Below are 26500 nucleotides of genomic sequence, written 5' to 3'. Positions count from 1 at the left end.
CAGAAATCCAGAAAGAATGAAAGAAAGAAATCCAGAAAGAAAGAAAGAAAGAAAGAACGAAGAATGAAGGAAAGAAAGAAAAATCAAGAAATCCAGAAAGAAAGAATGAAGAATGAGAGACATCAAGAAATCCAGAAATCAAGAACAAAAATCCAGAAAGAAAGAAAAAAAAATCAAGAAATCCAGAAAGAAAGAAATCAAGAAAGAATGAAAGAAAGAATGAAGAAAGAAAACCAGAAAGAACAAAAATAAAAGAAGAAAGAAAGAAAAAAAATCAAGAAATCCAGAAAGAAAGAAAGAAAGAACGAAGAATGAAAGAAAGAAAAATCAAGAAATCCAGAAAGAAAGAAAGAAAGAAATCCAGAAAGAAATAAAGTAAGAATGAAGAATGAAAGAAAGAAATCCAGAAAGAAAGAACGAACGAAGAATGAACGAAAGAAAGAAAGAAAGAAAGAAAAATCAAGAAATCCAGAAAGAAAGAATGAAGAATGAGAGACATCAAGAAATCCAGAAAGAAAGAATGAAGAATGAGAGACATCAAGAAATCCAGAAAGAAAGAGAAAAAAAAATCAAGAAATCCAGAAAGAAAGAGAAAAAAAATCAAGAAATCCAGAAAGAAAGAAAAAAAATCCAGAAAGAAAGAAAAAAAAATCAAGAAATCCAGAAAGAAAGAAAGAAATCCAGAAAGAATGAAAGAAATCAAGAAAGAATGAAAGAAAGAAATCCAGAAAGAAATAAAGAAAGAACGAAGAATGAAAGAAAGAACGAAAAATCAAGAAAGAAAGAAATGAAGAAATCCAGGAAGAAATAAAGAAAGAAAAAAATCCAGAAAGAAAGAAAGGAATGACCACACTGCTACAGTTCACGGTGTGGACTCCTCTGATCTGAAGTGTTCCTCGACAGGGAAACTACCGTGTTCATTATTCTGGGTTTCGAGAAAGACTCGAGGAAATGATTAGGAATCATTTACCCGCTGTGACGGACAGCATATCTGACGCGGCGTCTCTCACGCAGGTTTAATATGTAAAGAGTGGCTTTTCAGTGCAGGGAAACATTTACAGACACGTGACCTACACACGCAGCAGATTAGACAACGCCGGAGTTTCATGTAAACTGAGTGACTCTTTTAATAGCTGAATATTAGTGCTGTAAACCTCAGGCTTCCACACAAGGCGACAGATTCTTAAAGCAGCGAGACGATATTCACGACACGATGCGATTCACTGGCCTCTGCTTCGGCGTGAGAACAACCCTGTTTATAATGATAAATAATCGATGTATAATCAATAATAATCGGGTTATGTTTTGTTACCTAGCTTCATTTAGTACCATTTAAATGGTCTGGGACGTCAATTCCACACGGACGTTCTCGCTGTGGTCGCTGGGACGACGGTTGCTGCGATGTCCTTGGGACTGCGATTACCACATGCAGTTTTGCACTCGAGTCTCCTCTAGTGAACAGTGGACTAGTTCATCGATCTTTACACCCCTACTGACTATTACGCGAAATTAGACTCGAGACTGATAAATAAACGCAACCGAAACATCTATCCAACGATCGCAAAAAGGAGTTCACTTTCTAAAACGCTCAAAAATATCACAGTCGATTTTTTATCATCGCACAACCACGTCTTAACACTTAATATATTGACATGCATCGAGTCGTCTAATCAAAGCACGGCCACGTAAAAATATGCCCCCCCCCCCCCCCCCCCCCACCACACACAGACACACTCAAACACACCATAAAGAGCCCTCTGTACGCCCGTGTTACAGGTCACAGAGCTGCAGTCGCTCTACACTGTACATGTATTCAGACGGTATTAATAAACAGGGCTGTGAAATACCGTGCTGCGACTATCCCGCCGCATTCTACTCTCCTGATCCGCCTCGTCACGTCTCTAAAGCCGTAGAATCACTTGTCTGAATATCTTCAACTCATCTGTTCGAGGCTCGTATGCATGTCGCATATCGTGTTTTGCAGTACAGTACCATTTATGATGATTAAGTAAGGAATAAAACACTTCGAGGCACGCCGTTATAGGAAAATAAAATCAACGACGCGGATTATTTTCCATTAAGGGCATGTCCCGTAGTGTTTTATTCCAATTACACCATAACGTTTAAAAGGTTTTTTTTTACGCCTTATTAAAGAACGACGTACATTTACAGTTATCTTTAATGTTGCGGAATATTTATTCGTTTATTTATTTTCCATACATTTGGATAACTGTAGCTACCTTCATTTGCAGGTCAAAGCAGACCTTCGTGGCTGAGCCCAGAGGAATGCAACGCTAAAGGGGCATTAGAAGTGTTTTTCCTCAAAGCCCAGGAAAATTTAATGTCCAAATTCATCAAACTGAGGTTGCCAATAGGAAAGTAGGGAGAGTTGATCGATAATTTATAATAATAATTTTTAGTTTAGTTCTACACGTCAGCCCTTTTGCTTCATTTCTACGATGGCTCAGATGTACGCCCTAGTCGATTTTGAGTTTTGACTATTTGCGAAGCACGTTAAACTCTGTCTAGTTCACCGTGCTCCGTGGGCGGGACTTTTTTTTTTTGCCGTGTCATCATTCATATCAGAGTTTTTCTTTCTCTCGAAACCCGAGCCACGACTTGCAGAGTTTTTGCACTTTTCGAGTTTTTTTCGAGGAAAACTACTCGAATTGGCGAAATTGCAATTGCGTGAAATTCTTTCGCAGTGGTGTTTGTTGGAGAAAACGAGAACTTCTGAGCTGTATTCACGTTCACGAAGACGGCTTTGGCCGAACGCGCGTTGTGATGATGTCACGCGACGCGTCTCGGCCCAAACCTTTGGCCGTAAACTTCGAACGATTGCAAGCTCCTCCGAATGTTGCTTGATTTTGTGTGCATTTCTGTGGGCGCCAAAGCACACTAACTTCTTCATAAATCTAACCTCTTAACTGACAAACTTAACATTAGAATGTACAAAATGACAGGATCACATGTACAGTCTCCTCCGAAACTATCGGAACGGCGAGGCCAATTCATATTGTTTGTGTTGTACACCAAAGACATTTGGGTTTGACATCAAAAGATGGATATGAGACGAGAGTTCAGGATTTCAGCTTTTATTTCCTGGTGTTTACATCTAGATGCGTTCAACAGCTTAGAACACAGGGCACATTTTGTATCAGACCACCCAATTTTTAGGTGAGCAAAAGTATAGGAACAGACAAGTCTTAAAGGAAATAACGTAATATTTGGTTGCGTATCCCTTGCTTGCGGTAACTGCATCAATCCTGCGACTCACTAACATCAAACTGTTGGTTTCTTCTTTCCTGATGCTTTTCCAGGCCCTCTTTCAGTTGTTGAGCTACTGTGTACAGTATCATCCACACCTAGCTCTAATGTCTTTAGCGTTCAGACACTTTTTTTTGTTTGTTTGTTTGTTTTGGTTGATAAATTACATTTCAGGTTCACAATTCTTCACGACAGAACCTAGGAATCGATTATTTTTCCACATAGCTATCAGTTACCTCATTGTACTTTTCTGACAGGATTACAGGTACACTACATATAACCATAAAAGTCCTGTGAAGCTGATTATCTTACACCATACTCTTTCGTCCTGTCATAAAAGCTTGGGTTTGAACACGGACAAGGATTTAACCCTTAAACGACTTTTTTTTTTTTTTTTTAATCTTATTCTAGTCTGAAAATGTGAATATTTATTATTTATACACAGTAGACGGGGAGAGAAGACCTGAAAGCCTGAAGCAGGCTTGAGAAAGTGAACTGAATTCCTTTCAGCTACACACACACACCAAAAATGTAGTTCATTTACAATAAGTTTTATAAAAGATAAACTACCTTTTTAAAAAAAAAAAAATTATTATTTTTAAATTACCCAATCAATTAACACTACACTTGTAGTTGCTACACAGAGCATTCCACTAATTACACCCGCAGGAGAGGGGAGGAAGCATTTAATTAAGATTTTAACCACGCCAAAGACATTAAAAATAATAAAATACGGGTTTCCTACGGATTATAATCAGAACATAATTTTAATACGTACTGTATATTTTTCCTCAGTCCTACCAGAAAGCAAGAGAAAGTGTAAAATTACAGTTTGGTACACCCCTACACTGGAACATACCAAGTCAGTGTGAATCATACTCCAGTCAGAGAGGACGATATAAAGGGAATTCTATTATTATTATTATTATCATCATCATTATTAAGAATTAATATTAAAAGTGCAATTCGTTACGGATTCGTGTAACTAATCGGAGTTAAAAACGAACAAGCAGTTCATTGATGAATTTATTAAATGCCAAACGCGTCACTCACCTTCTACGTAAAGAGACATTTTCTCTGGATAATTTATGACTTCTACATGAGACATCCTTGTCCGAGTCCTTGTTTGGAATAAATCTATGTTTATTAATAATAAAATCCTTCTTGTTTGGTCAGGATGTTAGAGTCATTCTCCAGTGACAGCTCCACCAGATCAGGCGACGCTCCTAACTTTGGGTTAAACCTTTTAAACACATGCCTCTCTTTGTTTTCCCTCCTCCGCCCACTTGTGATGAAGGAGAAGGAAGGACAGACACCGACCTTTACACGGTTTTTATTTATTTATTTATTTCTCAATAAGTGCAAAGGAATGGGGACAGTCTGTAATAAACCGCAAGCGGATGAGGTGTATTGCCTCGAGTCCCAGCTGGCGCGTGTACAGGCTGCGGCACGTCGCCAACCGCAATTACTCCTCGCTTTCCCCTCGGTACATGCGGCTCCGTCCCAAACACCACGGTACTCCCTATGCGCGCGCACTAAAATAGTGCGACTTCGAAGCGCCGCCATAGTGCACTACACGTCAAGCACGTAGCCGTTTGGAATTCACCCTGCGTCACCGCGTAACAGCCAATCGTTTCCCCGCGCTCACTTCCTTGTTCGCTTTAACCACGCCTACATTTAAACTCACGGCCATCCAAAGGACACGTATCTCAAACAGAGATAACAATTACGGCCCTGATAACACATCAGGGACACCGGTTGTGTTATATCTAACACATGTAATCAGATTTTTTTTTTTTTTTATCGAATAGAAGAGTTTAACTGCCATGACGGCACCGAAATCATTCACGACTCATAATGTTTATCAAACATCAACATCATCATCATTATCATCATCGCACCAAAACGGCAAGAATAAGTGATATGACCTTACTCTTGAAGGGCTGAGGCTGCTGATTTTAACACAGAGATCCCGAAACTCAGAGCAGTGCTAATGCTAAGTCATTCCACTCGCATCCTCCAGATGATGTACACACACAGCGGAAGTGGTTTTGGTCGAATTCTAAATTACTTCCTCTTGCCTTCCCAAGTGCACTACATAGCGTGGGTATACTGCCTGCCTGCGAAATCCTAAAAGCAGGGAGCATTTCCTAAATCTCACAGCACATCTGTGAAGATGAATGATACAGTTATACACACACACACACACGTGTGTGTGTGTGTATATATATATGTATGTGTATATACATATATATATATATATATATATAAATATATACACATACATATATATACACACACACACACACACACACATATATATATGTGTGTGTGTGTGTGTGTGTGTGTGTGTGTGTGTGTGTATATATATATGTATGTGTATATATTTATATATATGTATGTGTGTGTGTGTATATACATATATATATATAAATATACATATATATGTATGTATATATGTATGTATATATGTGTGTGTGTATGTGTGTATATATAAATATATATATATATAAATATATATATATATATATAAATATATATAAATATATATATATATATATATAAATATAAATATATATATATATATATATATATATATAAATATATAAATATATATATATATATAAATATATATATATAAATATATATATATAAATATATATATATATATAAATATATATATATAAATATATATATATATATATATAAATATATATATATATATATATATATAAATATATATATATATATAAATATATATATATATATATATATAAATATATATATATATATAAATATATATATATATATATATATATAAAAATTCAGGATACACAACCCCAATTTTAAAAAAACTACTGTAAAATGTAAATAAAAACAAAATGCAATGATTTGCAAATCTCATAAACCCTTGTTATTCACAATAGAACATGGAAAACATATCAAATGTTTAAAGTGAGGAAATGTACCATTTTAAGGACGAAAAAACAAGGTAATTTCGAATTTGATTGCAAACAGGTCTCAGAAAAGTTTGGACAGGGCTAACAAAAGGCTGGAAAAGTAAGTGTTACTAAAAAAGAAACAGCTGGAGGTTGATTGATGATGGGTCAGTCATATGATTGGGGATAAAAAGAGTATCTTAGAGAGTCTTTGTTAGGATTTTCAGACTAGAGAATCTCCTGGTTACGATTCTTAAGAAGAGAGAAAATGAAAATACACAAGAAAGACCGCACCTTCGCCTCGCTACACACTTCCCACACCAAGGCCTGTGGAGAGTTTGCTAAATGACACACAAAGTTCAAATGGCAAGATCTCTCATTTATTCAAAGAAAGGTAGAGTATATATATATCAGGCTTGACACACAACAACAAGACTATGGCTTAACTATTGATGGGCTAGGTGGAAGGGAATATTCACATGAAACAGGAAGGTATGTAAATGCACAAATGGTGAGGAGGTTCATTCATCCACACCTCAGTAAACAGAGAAACAAAGAGAAAAGGTGTCAATACAGGAACCAGGAAACAGATCGGGGGGGTGTTCAAAGAGAGTGGAGAGTGTTCACTGTAAACTGATCAGTCTTTCAGAAGTAAAGATGGGCAGATGTTTACCAATCTGCGAAAAACTGCATCTACAATTTGTGGAACGATTTCAGAAATACATTCCTCGACCTAAAGTTGCGATGCGAAGACTATGAATATCTCGTCATCTACAGTACATAATATCATCAAGAGATTCAAAGAATCTGGAAAAATCTCTGTGCGCAAGCGACCGGGGTGAAAATAAATATTGCATGCCCGTGATCTTCGGACCATTAAAAACAGGCATGATCCTCTAATGAAAATCACTGCATGGGCTCAGAAACACCTCCAGAACTCATCGACTGTGAACACAGTTCGCCGTGCCATCCAAAAATGCTGGTTAAAGCTCTATCATGCAAAGAAGAAGCCATATGTGAACATGATCCAGAAACGGCACCGTCTTCTCCAGGCCAAAGCTCATTTAAAATGGACCGAGGCAAAGCGGAAAACACTTCTGTGGACAGACGAATCGAAATTTTTTATTCTTTTTGGAACGGACTAAACTAAAGAGGAGAGGGACCATCTGGCTTTTTATCAGCGCTCAGTTCAAAAGTCTGCATCTCTGATGGTATGGGGAGCATTAGTGCCTATGGAATGGGCAGCTTGCACATCTGGAAAGGCACCATCAATGCTGAAAGGTATATACAGGTTTTAGAGCAGCATATGCTTCCATCCCATCTTTACTTCTGAGAGACTCTGCCGAACACTGACTTCTCCCGTACATTCACTTAGATCACACTTCCTCCGCCAGCTTGCCTTCTTACCATAGCGCATCCTGGTGCCATCTCTTCCCCAGGTAAGAGACGCACACCCACCCGCCAGCCACATGACGTAAATGTGATTAATCAAACCAGACCACCTTCTTCCATTGCTCCATGGTCCAGTTCCGAGGCTCACGTGCCCATTGTAGAGCTTTCGGAGGTGGACGGGGGTCAGCATGGGCACTCTGATCGCTCTGCAGCTACGCAGCTGCATACGCAGCAAACTGTGATGCACTGTGTTCTGACTCCTTTCCATCAGAGCCAGCATTAAGTTTTACAGCAACTTTTGCTACAGTAGCTCTCCTGTAGGATCGGACCAGACGGGCTAGCCTTCACGCCCCATGTGCATCAATGAGCCTTGGGTGGACATGACGCCTGTCACCGGTTGTCCTTCCTTGTAGCACTATTGAGAGGTACTAACCACTGCATACCAGGAACACCCCACAAGACCTACTGTTATGGAGATGCTCTGACCCAGTCATCACAATTTGGCCCTTGTCAAAGTCGCTCAGATCCTTACACTTGCCCATTTATCCTGCTTCCAACACATCAACTTTGAGAACGGACTGTTCACCTGCTGCCGAATATATCCCACCCCTTAAAAAGGTGCCAATGTAATGAGATAATCAACGTTACTCACGTCACCCGCCAGTGGTTTTAATCTTATGGCTGATCAATCAGCGTATATAGTCGTCAATATAAGGGATCGGAAAAAAGTTTGGAGAAGTTTAGAGAAACATGATGTCTCGAGATGAAATGTCCATCAGACGTGAAAGAAAAACAACATACAGCACACACACTTAATATACCAGAATAAGACGAAACCAAACCATTTCAGTCCAAGTTTACATTTTCACTTTCGTTTATTGAAGAGCTGTCCGTTACAGTAACAACAAGTGCATCATGGGTAATTTTATGGAGAGCAGTTCAACTGAAACACGTTTTAAACTATCTATTCCTTTTAAAGGCTTGACAATAACCCCCACACACACACGTACAGAGAGAGAGAGAGAGAGAGCTTACTGACCTTATATACTGTATATAATGACCTATTACACTGTGAGGGTTCTTTCTCTCCCTGACCGTCTAACGTGTGCGAATTCCCAAACAAATCAGAGAGGAGGGAGCAGGCACCAGACGACGAAATTGAAACAACCCGAATTCTAGACTTCTAGAATCTAGAAGTCGCTACGCTACAACACGCACACACTCACACATTGCTGTGCTTATATGTGATCTAAAGCTTTCCTATTGAAATGTATGTTTAATTGAAAAGAGGAGAACGGAGTGCTTTTTGGGGCGTTTCACAGACGTGCGTCCGGGTGGAGGTGCGTTTTCGGCGTGCGATTTAGTCACACGCAGAGGAAGGAGATGGCGGTGTCTCGCTCCTCCACCAGCTCGGCCGCGGTGGCGTCCATCTTGGCTCGAGAGAAGTCGTTGATGGCCAGACCCTCGGCGATCTTCCAGGATTTATCCTGCAGGAGAAACGCAAAAAAGACGAAGACTTTACAACGTATCCGTCGTTGACTGGTATGAAAATCATCACTGATGCAGGTTTTAAGATTATTACAATCCGGACCATTTGCTAGGGGTTTTTTCGTCAAGTCAAACATTAAAGGGGAAATAACAGCAGGTTTATATGAAGTCGTAAATGCGAAACTGAAGCAGCTGATCGTATGTACTAAAAGTTAAATGCACGTTTATGATCTCGTCCTTCCTGCTTACTGACACGCCTCTAATAAAAAAAAAAATTATATCCTCAATAGATTTTCCACTCACCTTGATAGTGACGGGGAATGAATAGATGAGGTCATCAGGAACGCCATACGAGTTTCCAGTCGAGTACACACCCATGGAGACAAACTCGCCCTACACAGCACAACAAAGAACGTCTCGGTATGTGTGTGCAAATAAATTCTTTAGTTATTTATTTTAAAAATCAACATTCAGGTTAGTCTGCTAACATGATTAAATCCCTTTAAAACAGAACAACACCAAAGAAGGACAGGAGCGAGCCTGTACACAGCTGCCCTGAGATTGGCTTATGTTTAGCTTTTAATGCTTTCCGATTGATTGATTTCTTTTTAGAGGTTTTCAACTTCCTGGTCTCCTCATCATCTGCACCCCCACCCACCCATTTACCAAACACTGACTGACTCTTTGATTTACCTTGAACATTTGGACAGACAAGACAAAACAAAATACCAATAGAGCATTATTATTACACTATTACTCCTATTACTATTGTTATGACTTAGTAGTAGTAGTAGTAGTAGCAGCGGCAGCATTAATAGAAGTAGTAGATGTAGCAGTAATAGTAGCAACAGGAGTAGTAATAGTAGATGTAGTAGTAATTATACTGGTAATAATAGGAGTAGTAGATGTAATAGTAATATTATTGTTATTATTATTAACAATAATAATCCTAGTAGTAGTGGTGGCAAAATAAAAGGGCGGAATAATCCGAATGATGTCAGAAAACAATGAGTATACGAAGAACAATAACAGTATACATCCAGGAGAGTGAGTAGCAAGAAAAAAACAGCATTACACAATGCAAACGCCGTCTCTATAGATCTATATAGACACACAAAGCAGCGAAGTGTGTGAAGCGCATTAACACAGTGTCTAAATTCCAGTATGGCAAGGCAGAGTGGAGCATGTGGGCGTGTCATGGCAAAAGAATGTGTTTACATGCAGAGCGTAGAAAGACGCATGTATGACATTGTTCATGACATTGTTCATGACATTGTTCATGACATTGGACATTGTTCATGACATTGTTCATGACATTGGACATTGTTCATGACATTGTTCATGACATTGGACATTGTTCATGACATTGTTCATGACATTGGACATTGTTCATGACATTGTTCATGACATTGTTCATGACATTGGACATTGTTCATGACATTGTTCATGACATTGTTCATGACATTGTTCATTGTTCATGTATGACATTGTTCATTCCTAACTTCTCGAACAGCTAGTGAGACAAGTCAGGTACACGTGGGAAGTTTTTAGCGATTAGTCAGTCTGCTCGATGTTGTGAGACTTGTGATTAGGTGTCAGTGATCGAATGTGCGACAGTGAAACACCGGCTCTGGTGTGAGACAAACGGACTGGGTTAGATGTAGCAGACCTCAGCAGTGCCGGTCCAGATGTCCCTCATGTGGTCACAGATGGCCTTGGCAGCAGACATGGCGCTGGAGAGCTTGCGTGCCTTAATGACCGCTGCTCCACGCTGCTGAACCGTCTGAGAGAGATGGTGGGAAAGAAAGAAAGAAAAAGAAAAAGTACATGAGATAAGAGCGTGTGGTCCACAGGCACAGGACAAGGGAGAACGTTACCGTCGCTACTGCTTTCCAACAATAACAACAATTTCTTTGGACGTAAAGTTTTGTACACTAAACATTTTGTACACTTGCCTAGAAGAATGGTGGCTGGGAGCGAGCAATCTATCCATTGCTCTATCGCTCCATCTATATAATCGCTCGATCACCATCTATTGCTCTATCCATCTATCGATCAGTCTATTTATCCATAGATCTCTTGATCGATCTATCCATCGCTCCATCCATCCATCCAAATGAGAACGGCAGCCATAAGATAGAAATATTTACATGCTATATTCCCTATTTATCCCTATGTTAAGAAACAAGTCAATAACTGAGTGAGATCTGCCATCTGGTGGCGGAAACTGTCCCTGAAAAACAGCACTTTACACTTAACACCCAATTAGTACTGCAGTTTATATACTATGAAATAATATACAAATAAAACGTTGAATTTGGACTTGCTCCGCAGTACTATTAATGCACTTTGTTACACAAATAAGCATTTAAAAAGACCGCCATCAGCAGTAGTATCTATTAGTGACGCTCATTTTTATATACAATATTAATAAACTGCATGTTAAAATCTGAAAAAAACACTATTAACGTTATAATAAAACAATATAATATATGACTGTATTCGTCAAGTTCGCCTTAAACGTTTATGACGAGAGCAGAGTTGAATGAATCTTTTTTTTTATTTTATTATAAAACTAGTGATCCCTGCATGAAGCGACTCAAATTTCAATTAATGATTCATTTTTGGAACAAAATTGATTTCCCCCCCTTGTTTATAATAAGGACATAGATGACGGAGCACTACACACTGAGCTCGCGCTTCATTTTTCAGAGTCTCTGCGCATTACAGTTCCTGTACCGTGCCTGAAAATGCAACATGATGCAGGATGTTTGAAAGTTTATGAATGAAATATCCATAAATGGCAGTCTAGTAATGACTTTGTGTCAAAGTGCATGATGCCAACAACAGATATAAAGTCTAGACTACGCATGCATCACGCCTCCCTGACATGCACGATCGCGGCGATGTAAATTACTCGAATAAAACACCTAACCTGCCAACGTGGCACACCTAGGCATGTAGTATCTCTCTGACCGCAGCACTGTCTTGGTTGTGAACATTGTGAATAAACTCACAGAGATGAAGTCTCCTTTCAGCCAGCTGTCGTCCTTCACGGCGTCGAACGCAGCCACGTCTTTTCCCCCCACGCTGACCTTGCAGTGGTGCACGTCGGGGTACTGAGTGGACGAGTGGTTCCCCCAGATAATCACGTTCTTCACGCTATTGGCGGAAACACCACAGCGCATTGCCACCTACAGGACAACATCATGAACTGCAGCTTGGGACGACCGAACAGTAGCTAGCATTTCCATTTAATTTACTTGTATAGCTATATCCTCTACCACAGAAAAATAAATAAATAATCCAATTTTCATTAGTTATTACCTAAAAAACGAATTAACACAGAAACAAATCCATTTTTAGTTGTTTAAGACGTGCACACTAACGTGTACACTCCTAACACATAGTGTCTCTTAAATCACGAACACCCAATAATGACAGGTCGAGCTAAATTTCCATCTTATTAACATCTTGAGAGTAAGAAAAAGAGACTGGTGAAGGAACGACTCTCTAGAACTGCTGGAACATACCGTATCGCACTCATCTCGCAGGCGTTCCACGCGGTTAAACGCAACTCTAAACACACAAAGTATGACGTGTCGCTCCGTAATGAATTAAAAACCGCTGCGGTGTATATACGCACGTAAGAGGAGCACCCCCCCCCCCCCCCAAAAAAAAAAAAAAAAAAAAAACCAAACACACTTCATGACATGCGGTTATTGAAAAATAATCGACGTCTGGGGGGAAACAGTACCTCTGCTTCACATTGGGGCGACGACACCACTTTGCTTGTCGTGGATTTTACTCCTATAAATGCACACTTATAAATATCAGTATTTAATCAGTTAATCTACCTCAGCTCTATTATTCCCCGTGTTTTAATCTTTGCACACTGACCCGATTTCAGCAAAAGATCTAGTTTTCTAGATCTAGTTATGTTCCACCTTTAAAAAACAAACAAACAAATAAATAAATAAATAAAAAGTTCCTCTCAGATGACGCAAAACGCTTTACAGTACACGCACCAAGCCACTCGGAGTTAATCCAGGATCAGCTCGTGTATATAATCGTATTACACTGTTAAAGAGAGACGCTCGCGCCGGGTTTGCACTCGAGCTTATCCGAGACTGACTTTAATTACTACAGTAAGATATGAAGAGCAAGTGCTGATCTACAGTCCACATACACAGGGTGTACAGTTTATAATAATAGTAACCGTGTGTGTGTGTTCTGACCTGAGAGCTGGCACGGTTATGGTCCAGGCGAGTCAGGCAGGAGAAGTTCTCTTTGGGAATGGAGGGTGCGGATTTAGCCGCAATCAGGCAGTTGGTGTTGGCCGGGTTTCCCACCACCAGAACCTACGGAACAACAAGAGGGACATCATCGTCAAAAAAACCCCCAAAACAAACAGGTTTGAATTTCAGCTTCTCTTCCGTATACTAGTATAAATTGTGTTTGTACAGAGCTGAAAAAAAGAGAAAAAAAAAAAGTCTTCAGGGCCACGGTGCAACACGGAACAGTACACAAGACTACATAACGTGCAAATACACATCAGTGTGAGACGAATGCAAGACAATCAATCAATCAATCAATCAATAAATAAATAAGTACACAGGACATGGACTGTAAACTATTGGGTAATGATACAGCACAAGTACAGCAAATGACATAGAACTGCAGTACAAAGTTATACAATACATAATGATTTTCTCCATAATGTGTATTTGTGTGATATTACACTTCCTTGGTTGATCTTGAATGAGCAGGCTTCAAACTGGTGAACAGGAAGTAACGTCCAGCAGGTATGGCTTTTTAAACCTTCACTTTCAGCAACCGCTGATATTTGACACTACCTTCCACGTGCGAAAATTTCGAAAAACGCGAAAATGCAAAAACCTGGTATTTTAAAAATAAATAAATAAATAAATCTATTAAATTTTGTAATCTAAAGATTAGTTTGGTCGAAATCCCTACACTAGAGTAATGCCGCGTTTGCGGACATGTCCAACGACATAAGGATACTACGGAAGCCCCATGAGGCCACGCGTTATTATTTATTATCGTCCTTCTGGTTTTCCCGTGATCTTCTCACAGGGTAATTTTACCACGAGGAAACCTGACGTCTTGCGAAAGGGACTCATCTTCATCATCACCGTCATAAATGTCATTTTTACATCTCTTAACCTTCGCAAAATTGTATTTTCGGATCAAGCGCTGCCTAGACGTACATTTGTTTTTTTGTTTTAACTTTAGGAGTTTACTACAGATATATTCCATCAACTGCTGTAAAACAAAGCGTACGCTAACTCCAAACACTAACGAGTCGCTGGACTGGAAAGGAGCTCGTCTCATGTTGCTCTGAGAAAAGGCCACCGGGATAAAGCCAGGACACGTCCCTTCCTGCCAGGACGACAGCGAGAGACGCACTTAGTCATCGCCCGCTCCTTGGAGAGCTGCCTCAGGTGTTGTAGAGCACGAATAATGCCGGTGATTGTTTAAAAGAAAATCCACCGAGGATGGACGAACTCTCATCGTGCACACTTAACACAGCAAACAATCTGCGACGGACAAAAACGAATCTGCAGAAATGTGTGTGTGGGGAGACTAGTACATTAAAACATGGACAATTCTTATATATTGGATTTATTTGTCATTTCTACGATTCAGATTTAGTTTAAATGATTATACGCTAACGGTACAGGACAATCGGAAGCTATGCTCTGAAGAGCGTTCATCTCGAGCTAGTGTGTGTGTGTTGGGGGACTGACAGCTTATACGGCAGGTGAAACAGATTACCTCTAATCTACAAACTCAAAGTCTGCTTATTGGATCAAACGTCGCAGACTGATGAACAGTTAGATTACGACATATAACTTTACTAGACGTCTAAAGCAACTGTCATGAATAAAGTGTGCTTAACTGTTTAACACACACACACACAAAGACATGTAATTTAAATGGGACAGGAAACGGTAAAGGTTAAATCCGCTTCGTAACAAGTTCGTCCGGGCGATCCTTAACCCCATGAATTTGAGATCAGAAATCTATAGAGTCACCTTGACCGTCTTCTTGGCGTACTTGTCCAGCGCCGTGCCCTGAGACTTAAAGATGGCCACGTTGGCCTTGAGCAGGTCTTTCCTCTCCATTCCCTCCTTCCTGGGCATGGAGCCCACCAGAATGGCGGCATCCAAGTCCTTAAACGCCACCTCCTCTTTATCTGTAGGGATGACCTCTACATAACACACACAAAACATCCTCCATGTTAGTTGCAGCGTGTGTACGGACACCTCTGACTAGCACTAAATCAACAATACCTTAATCGTCGGTCTGTTTAGAGTCGCCGAACAGCAGTAGGGACTTTCTCTTCAGATCTACACTTGTTTATTTTATTTACACGATGCACTATTTCCAGTCACGCCTTCTGTATTTTAGTCTCACAGCGCCAGGGCAAAACTAAAGCTGTGTTGGACTGACTGCATCGCTGGACTGCATTCGGGCAGCCAGTTGTGATTCTTGGGGCTTTAAGGGCTTCAGACATCAGAGAGCCACACAAAACCAGCGTAAAGCTCTGACAGCAGCGACAGAGGCCACTCACAGCGTGTTTAGAGAGCAGCCCGATTCCCACAGCACAGCAGATTAACCCATAGTGCACTGTTATATCACACAGTATATGAAGAATAAAATATAATACTCAGAATAGTTCCTTTCCACAAAAAAATAAATAAGCGAATTGTTTTAAGATTTGCATCTGGTTTAATTTCTCAGTGCTTATTAATGTATGAAGTGTGTGTGTGCGCACGTGTGTGTGTGTGTGTGGGGTTTACCCTTCAAAAGTGGGAGAGCGCAATCCTGCAGCTCCATGACCACACCGTCCAGCACAGGCAGCATGGGAGTGATGTCCAGCAGGACCAGGACAATAGGCTGAGAAGCACGAATAAATACGTAAATAAATACGAGGTGCCATGACCAAAGACCTCTTTCTATATAATAAGTTATAATCTATTTCCTATTCCGATAAAACTCTCTTGGTACACACTGCATCGTGAAAGTAGATGTCGGACACGCTATATAGTATTCGTATGTAATTTGGGACGCAGCCACATTCCATAACGGTCAAACTCTTATTTTTACGCTGCTGTTTATCTGGAAACATTCAGAAATCACATGGTAACCGGTGTGTAACGTGTAAACTCGGCACAGCATTCACCTGATCTTTGCCGAACACGTCTCCCTTGGCGATGCCGTAGAGCAGGGAGTAGGCAATCTGCCCAGCCGCGCCGGTCACCAGAACTCGGATAGGATCAGCCTGTGACAAAATAAATAAACAAATATCAGACAGGTGAATATACAATACAGAACACCGTGTCTTGAAACCTGGTGGAGGGTGTCACTGTGGTGCAACAGGTAACGCTGCAACTTCACAGCTGTAACGTTTCCAAGGTTGAGGTTTGACCCTGAGCTACGTGTTCTCCCAGTGTCCCTGTAGGTTTCCTTCAGGTTCTCCGGCTCCACCCACCTTCCACAAACATGTCCGTACACGAGTACCGGCTTTAATAAAGTGCCCTCAGGTGTGAATGCGTGCGTGCATTTCCGAGGTCGCTCCCATTGTTCCCGGGATCAAAGATAGAAGATGAACGAATGAATGAAAAAAAGAAGGAAAAAAAAAAAAAAGCACGGATACCGGTTTGCCCACTAATGTAGACTGAAGGAGGGCACAAGGACGATCGGGTTAACCTTTAAAAATAGGACAAGGCCATGATATAAGGCACCTTACCATGCTGAGGGACCTAAATAGAAACAGTGGAAGACAGAAAATATATATTTTCATTCACAGCTTTCACTGCTGGTGAAATGTTTGTGTCCATGACAACAGTCCTTCCCTGTTGAAAAAAAAAAATTCTAATGGTTTCCACTACAAATACTATTACGAACCATCTGCTATCCATTAAAACATAACATGCCACCAGAAGAAGGCAAGAAATTACCACTACAGACCCACAGGGACCATTAGAGTTTCCATTAAAACTAATACAATTCCCATTATAACCATTACAAATTCTATAAGGATTTATGTTGTTGTTTTAACGTCCAGGTAAGGTTAGTGGCAAAAAAAACCCCCAAACACTACAAAATACATAGATCAAATATATATTTAAAAATCTATGGTGAAAAAAGGTGTGAAATAATTTGTGTCTTCTATTAGCGTAGTTTTTTGGTCCTCAACCTTGCACCTTGTATAGTAGCTAACTCCATAACTAGCTGGGCCGAATCCCAAACGCAGACCCCTCGAATCCGTAGAACGCTACAAACCACGTAAAAGCCGTTAGTTTCACACCCTAAATAGCGCGCTTATATAGGGACCGCGTCGCCATGTAGGACACAACCTTACCGTCAAATCAGACTGCACGAATGAGTATTAAATCGACTCGAATTGTAAGCGCTGATTACAAAAAAAAAGAGATAATAATCACACAAATCATTCAGAAACTCATTTTAAATGTCTCACTAAACCATGCAGACGTTTTTGAAATTAAAAAAACCTACCATTTTGAATAATTCGTCCTGCAAACTGCGTCTCTCTGCCGATTGTTTCGGAGGTCACCTCTATTTCTTGTACCGGGATTCGGTCACGAGGTGGGTTGGTGACGTATCCTAGCACAGCATTATGGGTGTTGGAGTTCTAAACGTACAGTTTAGAATTAGGCCACAGTTCTATTTAAACTACATTTCCCCAACCTGCTCGGCGATGCATTTCAATAGCTTGGCGATTACGATTTTTTTTGCTACTATCATTATTTAACGTTTATTTTCTTGCCCATTTGAGGCGAATTACTAACTTTGCGTTTGAATTAGTACTATTTAAAAAAAATATTGTTCCTATAATTCAATTCGTGTAACTCAAAGTGCACTCAGAACTATACGGTATGATTTATATTCTTCAATATAGCACCAGTACAACTTAAACACACGCAGTTCCTCTATAGATCATTCACAAACGTGTGTTTTTCAGATAAATATAGCTCATCAGGACGCCACGGAATCAGATGAGCGACCCGGAAACCGTGTTTCAGCATTACCGTAACATTTCGAGTAGAGGGACACGCTAAAAAACAAACCGGGGAAAGTTTGGATCTGTTGCCTAGAGGCGCTGAAATCATGATCTAACTAACGCGTTCTCACCAGTGTGAGATTTCTCATTGTGTTCTCATCGCTTTAAACTCGAAAAGTGCGCAGTAAACATCGACTGTAAATCCTATCTACACCTATTTAGGTAGAAATAAGCATTAAAATAATACATTGAATGCAGCGGAATGGTCATCTACTCCAAACCAAAACATCAGAGTACTACAGCAGCATCAAACGCAGCCGACTGCCTGACTGACAGTAAGTTCCTTTGTGTTCAGTGTTATTTTGGGATATTTATCAGTGTATATGCTGTAAATACTGCAACGTTTAAAGACGAATCTACTTTTTCGTTCCTGTTGGAAATCTAAGGTTTAGGTGCCTAGTTTGACAAGTAATACAGTCCCCTAACTATTGATTGTTTAAACAGTAAATAGCTCTGAACACCCGCTCTTGGTTTTAGCCTTCGGTTTCACCCGTGAAAACGGCATTTGTTAAAAAGGATAAACCAACGTGAAGATCCGAGAGCTGTCTATGGGAGTAAAGCATGCCATTTGGAAGCTGAGAAAAGAGGGAGAATAAAGTTGGTTTGACGTTCGATATATGCGGAAATTAATGGATCGTCTCTAAAGTTACATACGACATTGTTATACACGATTCTAACTTCAATAGCATTTGAAGGGAATGACCTACAGTCATATAACCAACTGTAAAGTGTTCATCTAGGTGTCGGGTATAATGCACACCTCTTAGATTTTTGATATTTATTAAAATGAGCTATTAAATCATATGTAAATTAGATATGAATTTCACTGCAGAATGGGCCCATACACGAAATATACCATTATTTAAAGCTCAATCGCATTTGAAGGGAATGACGTCCAGTCACACAACCAACTGTAAAGTGTTCATCTAGGTGTCAGGTATGACGCACACCTTTTAGATTTTTGATATTTATTAAAATGAGCTGTTAAATCATATGTAAATTAGACATGAATTTCATTACTGAATAGATGAACACTTTACAGTTGGATGTGTGACTGTACATCATTCTCTTCAAATGCTATTGAGCTTTAAATTATGATATATTTTGTGTATGAGCCCATGCAGTAATACAATACATGGCAATTTTTATATATGATTTAACAGCTTATTTTGTTAATTATCAAAAATCGAAAAGGTGTGCATCATACCTGACACCTAGATGAACACTTTACAGTTGGTTATATGACTGTAAGTCATTCCCTTCAAATGCTATTGAAGTTAGAATCGTGTATAACAATGTCGTATGTAACTTTAGAGACGGTCCCTTAATTTCCGCATATCCGCGAATATCGAACATCCAACGTAAAGCCAACTTTATGCCAGTGAAAATCAACCAGAGGCACTGCACAAACACTGGGCATAACCAATACAACAATTTGGAATGTCCTGTGAAAGAAAGAAACCACCGGTGTACCGAGTAGTGATGTGTCATTCATGAACGATTCGTTGATTTTGAACGAATCTTTAGTATGACTCAGGAACTGCGAGTTTTCTCAGCGAGTGATTCGTTCATTTTTGACCGCGCATGCACTGCAACATCCCCATAGGTTCTGTCCAGGAAACTGAAATGATTAGTTCACATCTCGAGTCTTCGGGTTCGAGTCGTTCGTTCATCAAGTCACAGCCCTATTGCATTCTGCTTATGGGGCGGTCACGGGATGAACAAACGACTCGAACCCGAATACTTGAGAGGTGAACTAATGATTTCTGTTTCTCATAATTCGGCCTTGGCTGCATTAGCCTATATATTAGCCAAACATGTAACATTTTAATTATGTTCTGTTGAAATGAACGAAATGACTCGGAAAAAAGACTTCAAAAGATTCAAAGATCCAAGTCAGTAAAATGATCCGAACTTCCCATCACTAGTATGAGCAACGCTGGCGTACTGAGTTGATTGCAGAAACATTCAGAACGTTTACATGGACAACAATATTCCGATATTAACTCGATTAAGACGATACTCTGATTAAGAAACTAGCATGTAAACAGTGATTTCTGATGACCTTAATCTGATTAAAATCATACACGAAGTAAACCCAAATGGAATTAAGACCTGTGGAGTACTCCTGTTTTAGTCGCATTATCAACGTGTATTACAGACACGTACACACCTTAATCACACTATTAACATCGTGTGAGAGTTTTCACCGCATTGTGCGACAGGACACGTACGCGCACGGCAGCGCTCGACCGTTTGACGGCAAACAAGAGAGCACGGCTGCGTCCCAAACCGCGTACTTACCTACTATATAGTAGGAGAAATACACATATCTCGGCTATATAGTACTATATAGTAGGTAAGTACACGGTTTGGGACGCAGCCCACGGCTTCAAGCAGTCGTCTGTTTATACGAACAGCATGACAAATAATGAACTGCACTTGAATCTTTCGCAAAATTAAAGATAAAAACACCCAAAACTGTATACGGTTCCATAACGAAGACCAACTGTATGTCGATACGTGAAATTCTGGAGGGAACGCAATGGCGGACGGCGTGGCGTGGGGACGTCATGACGTATGCCGTTAATCCATCTCTGTTCTATAACACGTAAAACCTGAACATGAAAGGAGTATTCTAAAAGCGACTCATGTAAACACCTTAATCCTTAATAAGAATACTGTCTTATTCAGAATAAGGTCAGTAATTAGATCACCGCTGTCCGTGTAAACGCAGTCAGTGTTTGTCTGCAAATTTACAGAGAAATGCATCCAAATTCATCAGGAGGAAGTGACTCAACGAAGGAACGAACAGTGGAAGGTTTTAGACTGGCCATGTCAATCACCAGACCTTAACTCAATTGAGCAGCATTTCACCTCCTGAGGAGGAGACTGAAGGGAGAAACCCCCCAAAACAAACCACAACTGTAAGAAGCTGTGGTGGTAAAAAACCTGGAAAAGCAACACTCTGTATCCATACAGAACGACCGTAGAGAGAGAGAGAGAGAGAGAGACTCGGCGAGTGATAGCTGATCTGTGTGCTGCATTTTGTATGAAGCCATTACAGGCTCATTACAAGCAGACGCACAAAAGAGCAGCAGGTTGTGTTACACCCTCGAAAACATGACTATGCCCTCACTTAGGGAGCGAGATGAGACAGTAAACAGCAAGTCTCGTATAGGTGACCACCTAAAGTTTCAATCTGTAACAACGCTACAAACTGTTCAAGTTTTCCTGTATCCAGACATGTTGTGTTGTGGCGTTGCTGTCGTGTTGTTGTTGCCGTCAATCTTGTTTTTTTTATCTTCTCATTAAATGGGATGGGGGTCTATAACCTTGTAAAAGCTTGTAACGGGGCTAGTAACATTGCAGCATGTGAAATGGCTTAGCTTGTAAGCACAAGGAGAAGAAGAAGCTGGCCGTACTGGCTCTGATGCGAATGTTCCCGTATCTGCTCCTGCAAGGAAGGAGGTTGAAGAGTTTGTGACTGCGATGGGAAAAGTCCCTGATGATGATGTGTGCTCTACCTAGACATCTACTGTGCTGAAGATGTTCAGTGGCTGGTGGTTGGACACCATTGATGTGTTGGGCAGTTACATGATATCTCCACAGCACAATATCTCAAGAACGATTAGTTGAACGGTTGTAGGATCTATATGCAATTATCAATTGGAACCAGCAAATGAACTGATATTAGAGTTTGGAATTGATCTATTCAGGGTCAAGGTCACAGCAAGGTCAAAATCTGAAAGGTTTTTTCTTCATCCTTGTCCACGCTCCTTGGAGTCCATCTTTGCTTTGTTTGTTTTTGAGCCAATGAAAAGGCTTTTAAAAAAAAAAGTAAGTTAATCTTTACGCGTCACAAGATTGACTGTACTACAGTGCCACCATCAGGACAACGAGTGTCATGTCGCTACTACTTACAGGTTTGTTCTGTGTGATTTGATTTGGCGATGAAGAAGAAGCAGCAGCAGCATCTCAACAAGACCAATCCATCGCTGATCGGATTCAGAGTCATTTCTAGAGTAATCGAGATTTCTAAGGGTTCGTCCGAGTTTGAACATCTCTTGTGTTTCTTACTGCTTGACTGCAGAACTTTAAATCTTGGAGTATCACATGACGGCATTTCTAAATGTCGAGGTATAGTTCTCTCGCCAGAGCTAGTCCGGGCATGTCGTCTTTATCGTCGACGCTTCTTCTAAACATACTGACGGTCTAGGATTAAAGAAACACAGGACTTGTGTGAAAGATGTCGGCTGTATAGCGGATCCCTTCGATTCCATCGGAGTCGTTCATATATTTGTTACAAGAACGTTACAGTTTTATTTATTTTGAGTTTTTTTTTGTAAATACTTTGTTCTGTGTCTAATACGGAATGTAAGATATCAAGTGAAAACATCCCTCCCGTACGCTTTTATAGGATATACGACATAACAGGACGACTGTGACGGATTATTATCCAGCAGTTGTGCTGTTCTTTCCATCGTGGACTCTGATAAAGAACAGAAAACATGATCTTATAACTCACCCGAGGCTGTTTTTACTGTGCTCATCTTTAATTCATGATGTCCCAAAAAAATGCATAGCATACACCGATCGGCCATAACATTAAAACCGCCTGCCTAATATTGTGTAGGTCGTCCTTGTGTTAGCAAAACAGCTCTGACTCGTCGAGGCATGGACTCCACATGACCTCTGAAGGTGTGCTGTGGTTCTGGCACCAAGACGTCATCGGCAGATCCTTGAAGTCCTGTAAGTTGCGACGGGGGGCCTCCGTGGATCGGACTTGTCTGTCCAGGACGTCCTACAGACGCTCGATCGGATCGAGATCTGTGGAATTCGGAGACCGAGTCGACACCTTGAACTCTTCGTCATGTTCATCAAACCGTTCCTGACCTGTTTTTGCAGTGTGTCCGGGCGCATTATCCTGCTTAAAGAGGCCCCTGGCGTTAGAGAACACCGTTGATATGAAGGTGTGTACTTGGTCGGCAGCGATGTTGAGGTAGGCGATACGTGTCGATGTAACATCCACATGAACGCCAGGACCCAAGGTTTCCCAGAAGAACATTGCACAGAGCATCACACCTTCCCATAGTGCATCCTGGTGCCATCTCTACCCCAGGATGTCCTTCCTTGGACCACCTTTAATAGGTAATACCCACTGCATACCGGGAACACCCAACGAGACCTGCCGTTTTGGAGACGCTCCGACCCAGTCGTCTAGCCGTCACGATTTGACCCTCGTCAAAGTCACTCAGATCCTTACGCTTGACCAGTTTCCCTGCTTCCAACACTTTGAGAACTGACTGTTCACTTGCTGCCTAATATATCTTAACCCTTGACAGGTGCCAGTGTAATCAGATAATCAATGTTATTCTCTTCACCTGTCAGTGGTTTTCATGTTATGGCTGATGGGTGTATCTAACCTGTAGATATCTTCCACAACTACAGCTGTACAGCATAGCTACCAGAGGTTGGCAAATCACAGGTCTATATTTTATATGTGCTGGCTCTAATACCGTCCTGCTTGAAAGTTTGTGAACCCTTTCGAATTCTCTACGTTTCTACGTCGATCAGAAGGTGTCGATTCATTTCCTGTAACATCGGCCCTGACCGTAGGTGTATATTTAACAAAACATAAGATATAATTGTTGAGATACCAGGTGAAGTTTTCTCTAAGGAGATGTCCGTTCAACATTTATGGAAGACGGAAGGAGTCTCCAGTGTCGGCGCTTTGTAACTGTCAGCAACATTTCCGCCACCGGAAAGTCTTCAGGACAAAAGGACGTTGCGTTTTCTGGTTTCTTGGTCACATGGTAAGCGCGTTTGTTGTTTCTGTTTTTTTGTCGTTACCTTAAAGAGAGAGAAGAAGACAGGCTGGTGAGGGGAAAGACTGTTAATAGCTGCTATAATGTAAGCGATAACAGGAACGAACTCTTCTTGTGTATGTTCCAGAACATTAAATGTAACTCTAAATGGTTAAAAAGCACAACGTGATGCTCACTCATAAATGAAACATTGTAACTGTTAGCTAATTGCTGTTGTGTATGTCACCACATCACATCACATCACATCACTGCTGATTATTTTCCCATAACAGCACATCCCTAAGTGTTTGTTTGTTTTTTTTCTCCCCTTACTTGCAGAAGGAGTCTCCAGTTTCAGCGCTTTGTAAACAGTCAGTATGTTTTCAGTAACGTGACAAACTGCGTGTTCTTAATGGAAAAAGAAGAGCCTGGGGAAGTGCAGTTGTAGGAAAATAATCAGACCACCCTGTCATGTTTTATTTATCTTACAGACACCGTATAATGCCGTGTACGTGTGAAGAGAAAGACACGTCTCAGAACACACACAGCACCGATGTCTAGGGATTTCTTTTTTTTGTGCTATTTGTATAGTAGAATAAAGATGATGATGATGTATTTAATTTTTTTTTATAAGATATTTCAGATTGCACATTGAGCAGTCTTTACACACTACACACCTGGAAACATGCAGTACCAGCGTACTCACACAAGAGGGCAGTGTGTGTTAGGGTTGGACGGGTGTTGAACTTGGTCGCCAAATCGTTCTGATAGCTGATGGCTTTTAAGATGATTTTCGAGACGTAGTGTTTGTGCAGTTGTTGTTTTTGCAATAGATCTAAAGCGTAGGGACTACCGATAAAGATTTTATTTATTTATTTATTTTAAAGTTGTGTGACAATTCTTGAGGTCTGTCTATCGGAAGAAGACTTTCTGTTTAGCAGATGCTTTTATTCGAAATGATCTCTGTCTGAGGCAATTCACAGTGTAATTCAGGGAAAGAGTGGATAAAAGAATGAAAGTTTTCACCCCCTTGACCTGGAATACGTTTTGGACAGTTGTAGGATGAAATGCATGGACACGGACACAGAGCGAGGGTGTAGCCAGCTTATTAGAACAGCTGGAGCCTTTTCTTAGAAAATAAATCCTTTAACCGGGCATATCTCGAGACCGTTTTCAGCGAGTCAGGTCATCTGGCGCAGCTCGTCGATAAGCCTCGACCTCTTTCCGCACCCAAACGGTTCATTGCCATTAAAAAAAATAATAATGAATGAAATAAAATGGAACAAATTTCCAATACTGTGACTAATGACTGTTGTTCGTTGCTGGAACTAAGGCTGAAAATTGTTTAGTGAAATCTTTCTCTACCTTCTAATTATCAAAATCCATCCATCCATCCAGGTGTGGCTTCTGCTTGGTCGGAATGCAAACCCGCGTCCACACCAGCGCTTTTCCGGATAAGATCGGACACCCCTGCCCTAAAAGATCTGCCCCGTTTTATTTTTTGTGATCACCGATTGCGAGCAAGTCCGGGTCCGAGGTGACGCTGGTATTAGACTTTTAAGAAATACTAGAGAAGGCTACCTGGTTAGCTAGGATTTTAGCTCCTAATGCTGAATGAACTAACGGTAAGTAAGTTGTTGGAACTGGAGACTCACCACATGCTGACAGCTAACTCATAAAGTGGTGTAAAAGTAGTAAGCAGTTTGTAGCTGGAACAGGACCTGTTTCCATAGAAACAAACTCGCCTAGGGGCTTCCCAGTGGAACAACAGAAAAGCGTTCACCTATTGGCAGGAGATTGCGAGTTTGAATCACAAAGATGCCACAGCCATCCGTGGCCAGGAGCCAAGAGTGCAAAATTGTCCATGTTCCCCGAGTGGGAGGAATGATGCCCCTCTCTCTCTCTCTCTCTCTCTCTCTCTCTCTCTCTCTCTCTCTCTCTCTCTCCAGTGACACTAGCCAGTTGCGTCGTCTGTGAGCTCATGTATGCGGAAGACGGTAGATAGCACTCTGCCGTGTTTTAATTTTTGGTCTTTACGCCGACGTCAGCGTCCTCTTTGGGAAGCCTTTACGCTTTCTTCAGAGCGTCATCGAAGGCACGATCGTCTTCCACGATGCTCCTATTTTCCGACTTCCTGTTTGGATTTCAGATCTGTCGAACTGTGTAAAATGCGCACGGCGCGTCTGCATACGTAGCGGAAACGAACACTTTTTTTTTTTTTTTTTTTTTTTTTTAAGCAAAAAGTCTTCCAAAATTTTCCATACTTAGTTTATGTTGTGTGTATATATATATTTTTCAGATTTCTTTAAGAACGCCTTCGATAAAAGAAGAACGTATCGAAGCCATTCTCATGGCTGGATCGGGAAGCTGTCGCGAGGTTTTGCTGTGGACATGTGATTACGTGCGTAATACCAGAAATTGTGCGAAATGGCAATCATGTAGAGGATGTTTCGTAAATAATGTTACGTTTTGATAAAAAAAAAAAAGAAGTGTTC

The 26500-nt window shown here is 40.6% G+C and overlaps 3 protein-coding genes across 7 annotated transcripts in view; 1 reads left to right on the top strand and 2 right to left on the bottom strand.

Moving 5' to 3' along the window:
* Positions 1–5334, bottom strand: part of ugp2b (UDP-glucose pyrophosphorylase 2b) — a 28392-nt gene extending 23058 nt beyond the window's left edge. The window contains exon 1 of one of the 3 annotated variants that reach the window (XM_017475793.3): positions 5201–5334. Coding sequence is in view for 1 of the 3 variants with exons in the window: in XM_017475792.3 (XP_017331281.1) it covers positions 4321–4375 (55 nt within the window). In the remaining 2 variants the exon portion in view is untranslated. Of the gene's footprint in view, positions 1–4320; positions 4702–5195 lie in introns of those variants that run through there. The other 2 variants (XM_017475794.3, XM_017475792.3) reach the window with 2 other exon arrangements.
* A 3114-nt stretch (positions 5335–8448) lies between these two features.
* mdh1ab (malate dehydrogenase 1Ab, NAD (soluble)) lies at positions 8449–17791 on the bottom strand. Its single transcript, XM_017475795.3, has 9 exons — positions 17634–17791; positions 16297–16395; positions 15914–16010; positions 15146–15321; positions 13325–13447; positions 12104–12280; positions 10756–10869; positions 9390–9479; positions 8449–9085 (listed from the first exon to the last, which is right to left on the bottom strand). Exons 1-9 carry the CDS (start codon positions 17634–17636, stop codon positions 8963–8965), a joined length of 1002 nt encoding a protein of 333 aa, XP_017331284.1. The 5' UTR covers positions 17637–17791; the 3' UTR covers positions 8449–8962.
* Positions 17788–26500, top strand: part of wdpcp (WD repeat containing planar cell polarity effector) — an 81786-nt gene continuing 73073 nt past the window's right edge. The window contains exon 1 of one of the 3 annotated variants that reach the window (XR_008397055.1): positions 17788–18473. Coding sequence is in view for 1 of the 3 variants with exons in the window: in XM_053682931.1 (XP_053538906.1) it covers positions 18401–18473 (73 nt within the window). In the remaining 2 variants the exon portion in view is untranslated. The remainder of the gene's footprint in view (positions 18474–26500) is intronic. The other 2 variants (XM_053682931.1, XM_053682932.1) reach the window with 2 other exon arrangements.

The sequence above is a fragment of the Ictalurus punctatus genome, chromosome 9 (assembly GCF_001660625.3).
Source record: "Ictalurus punctatus breed USDA103 chromosome 9, Coco_2.0, whole genome shotgun sequence".
Lineage (NCBI taxonomy): Eukaryota > Metazoa > Chordata > Actinopteri > Siluriformes > Ictaluridae > Ictalurus > Ictalurus punctatus.
The sequence above is the reverse complement of the archived record's forward strand: the minus strand, read 5'-3'. Positions and strand labels throughout refer to the sequence as shown.

What these genes read in the sequence shown, in the direction of transcription:
- mdh1ab (XM_017475795.3), bottom strand. An exon ending in TCTGGACCGGCACTGCTGAG is followed by an intron (nt 9,480 to 10,755) that starts GTCTGCTACATC and finishes TGTGCTGTGTAG; the next exon opens with GGCGAGTTTGTCTCCATGGG. An exon ending in CATTCCCCGTCACTATCAAG is followed by an intron (nt 9,086 to 9,389) that starts GTGAGTGGAAAA and finishes TTTCTCCTGCAG; the next exon opens with GATAAATCCTGGAAGATCGC.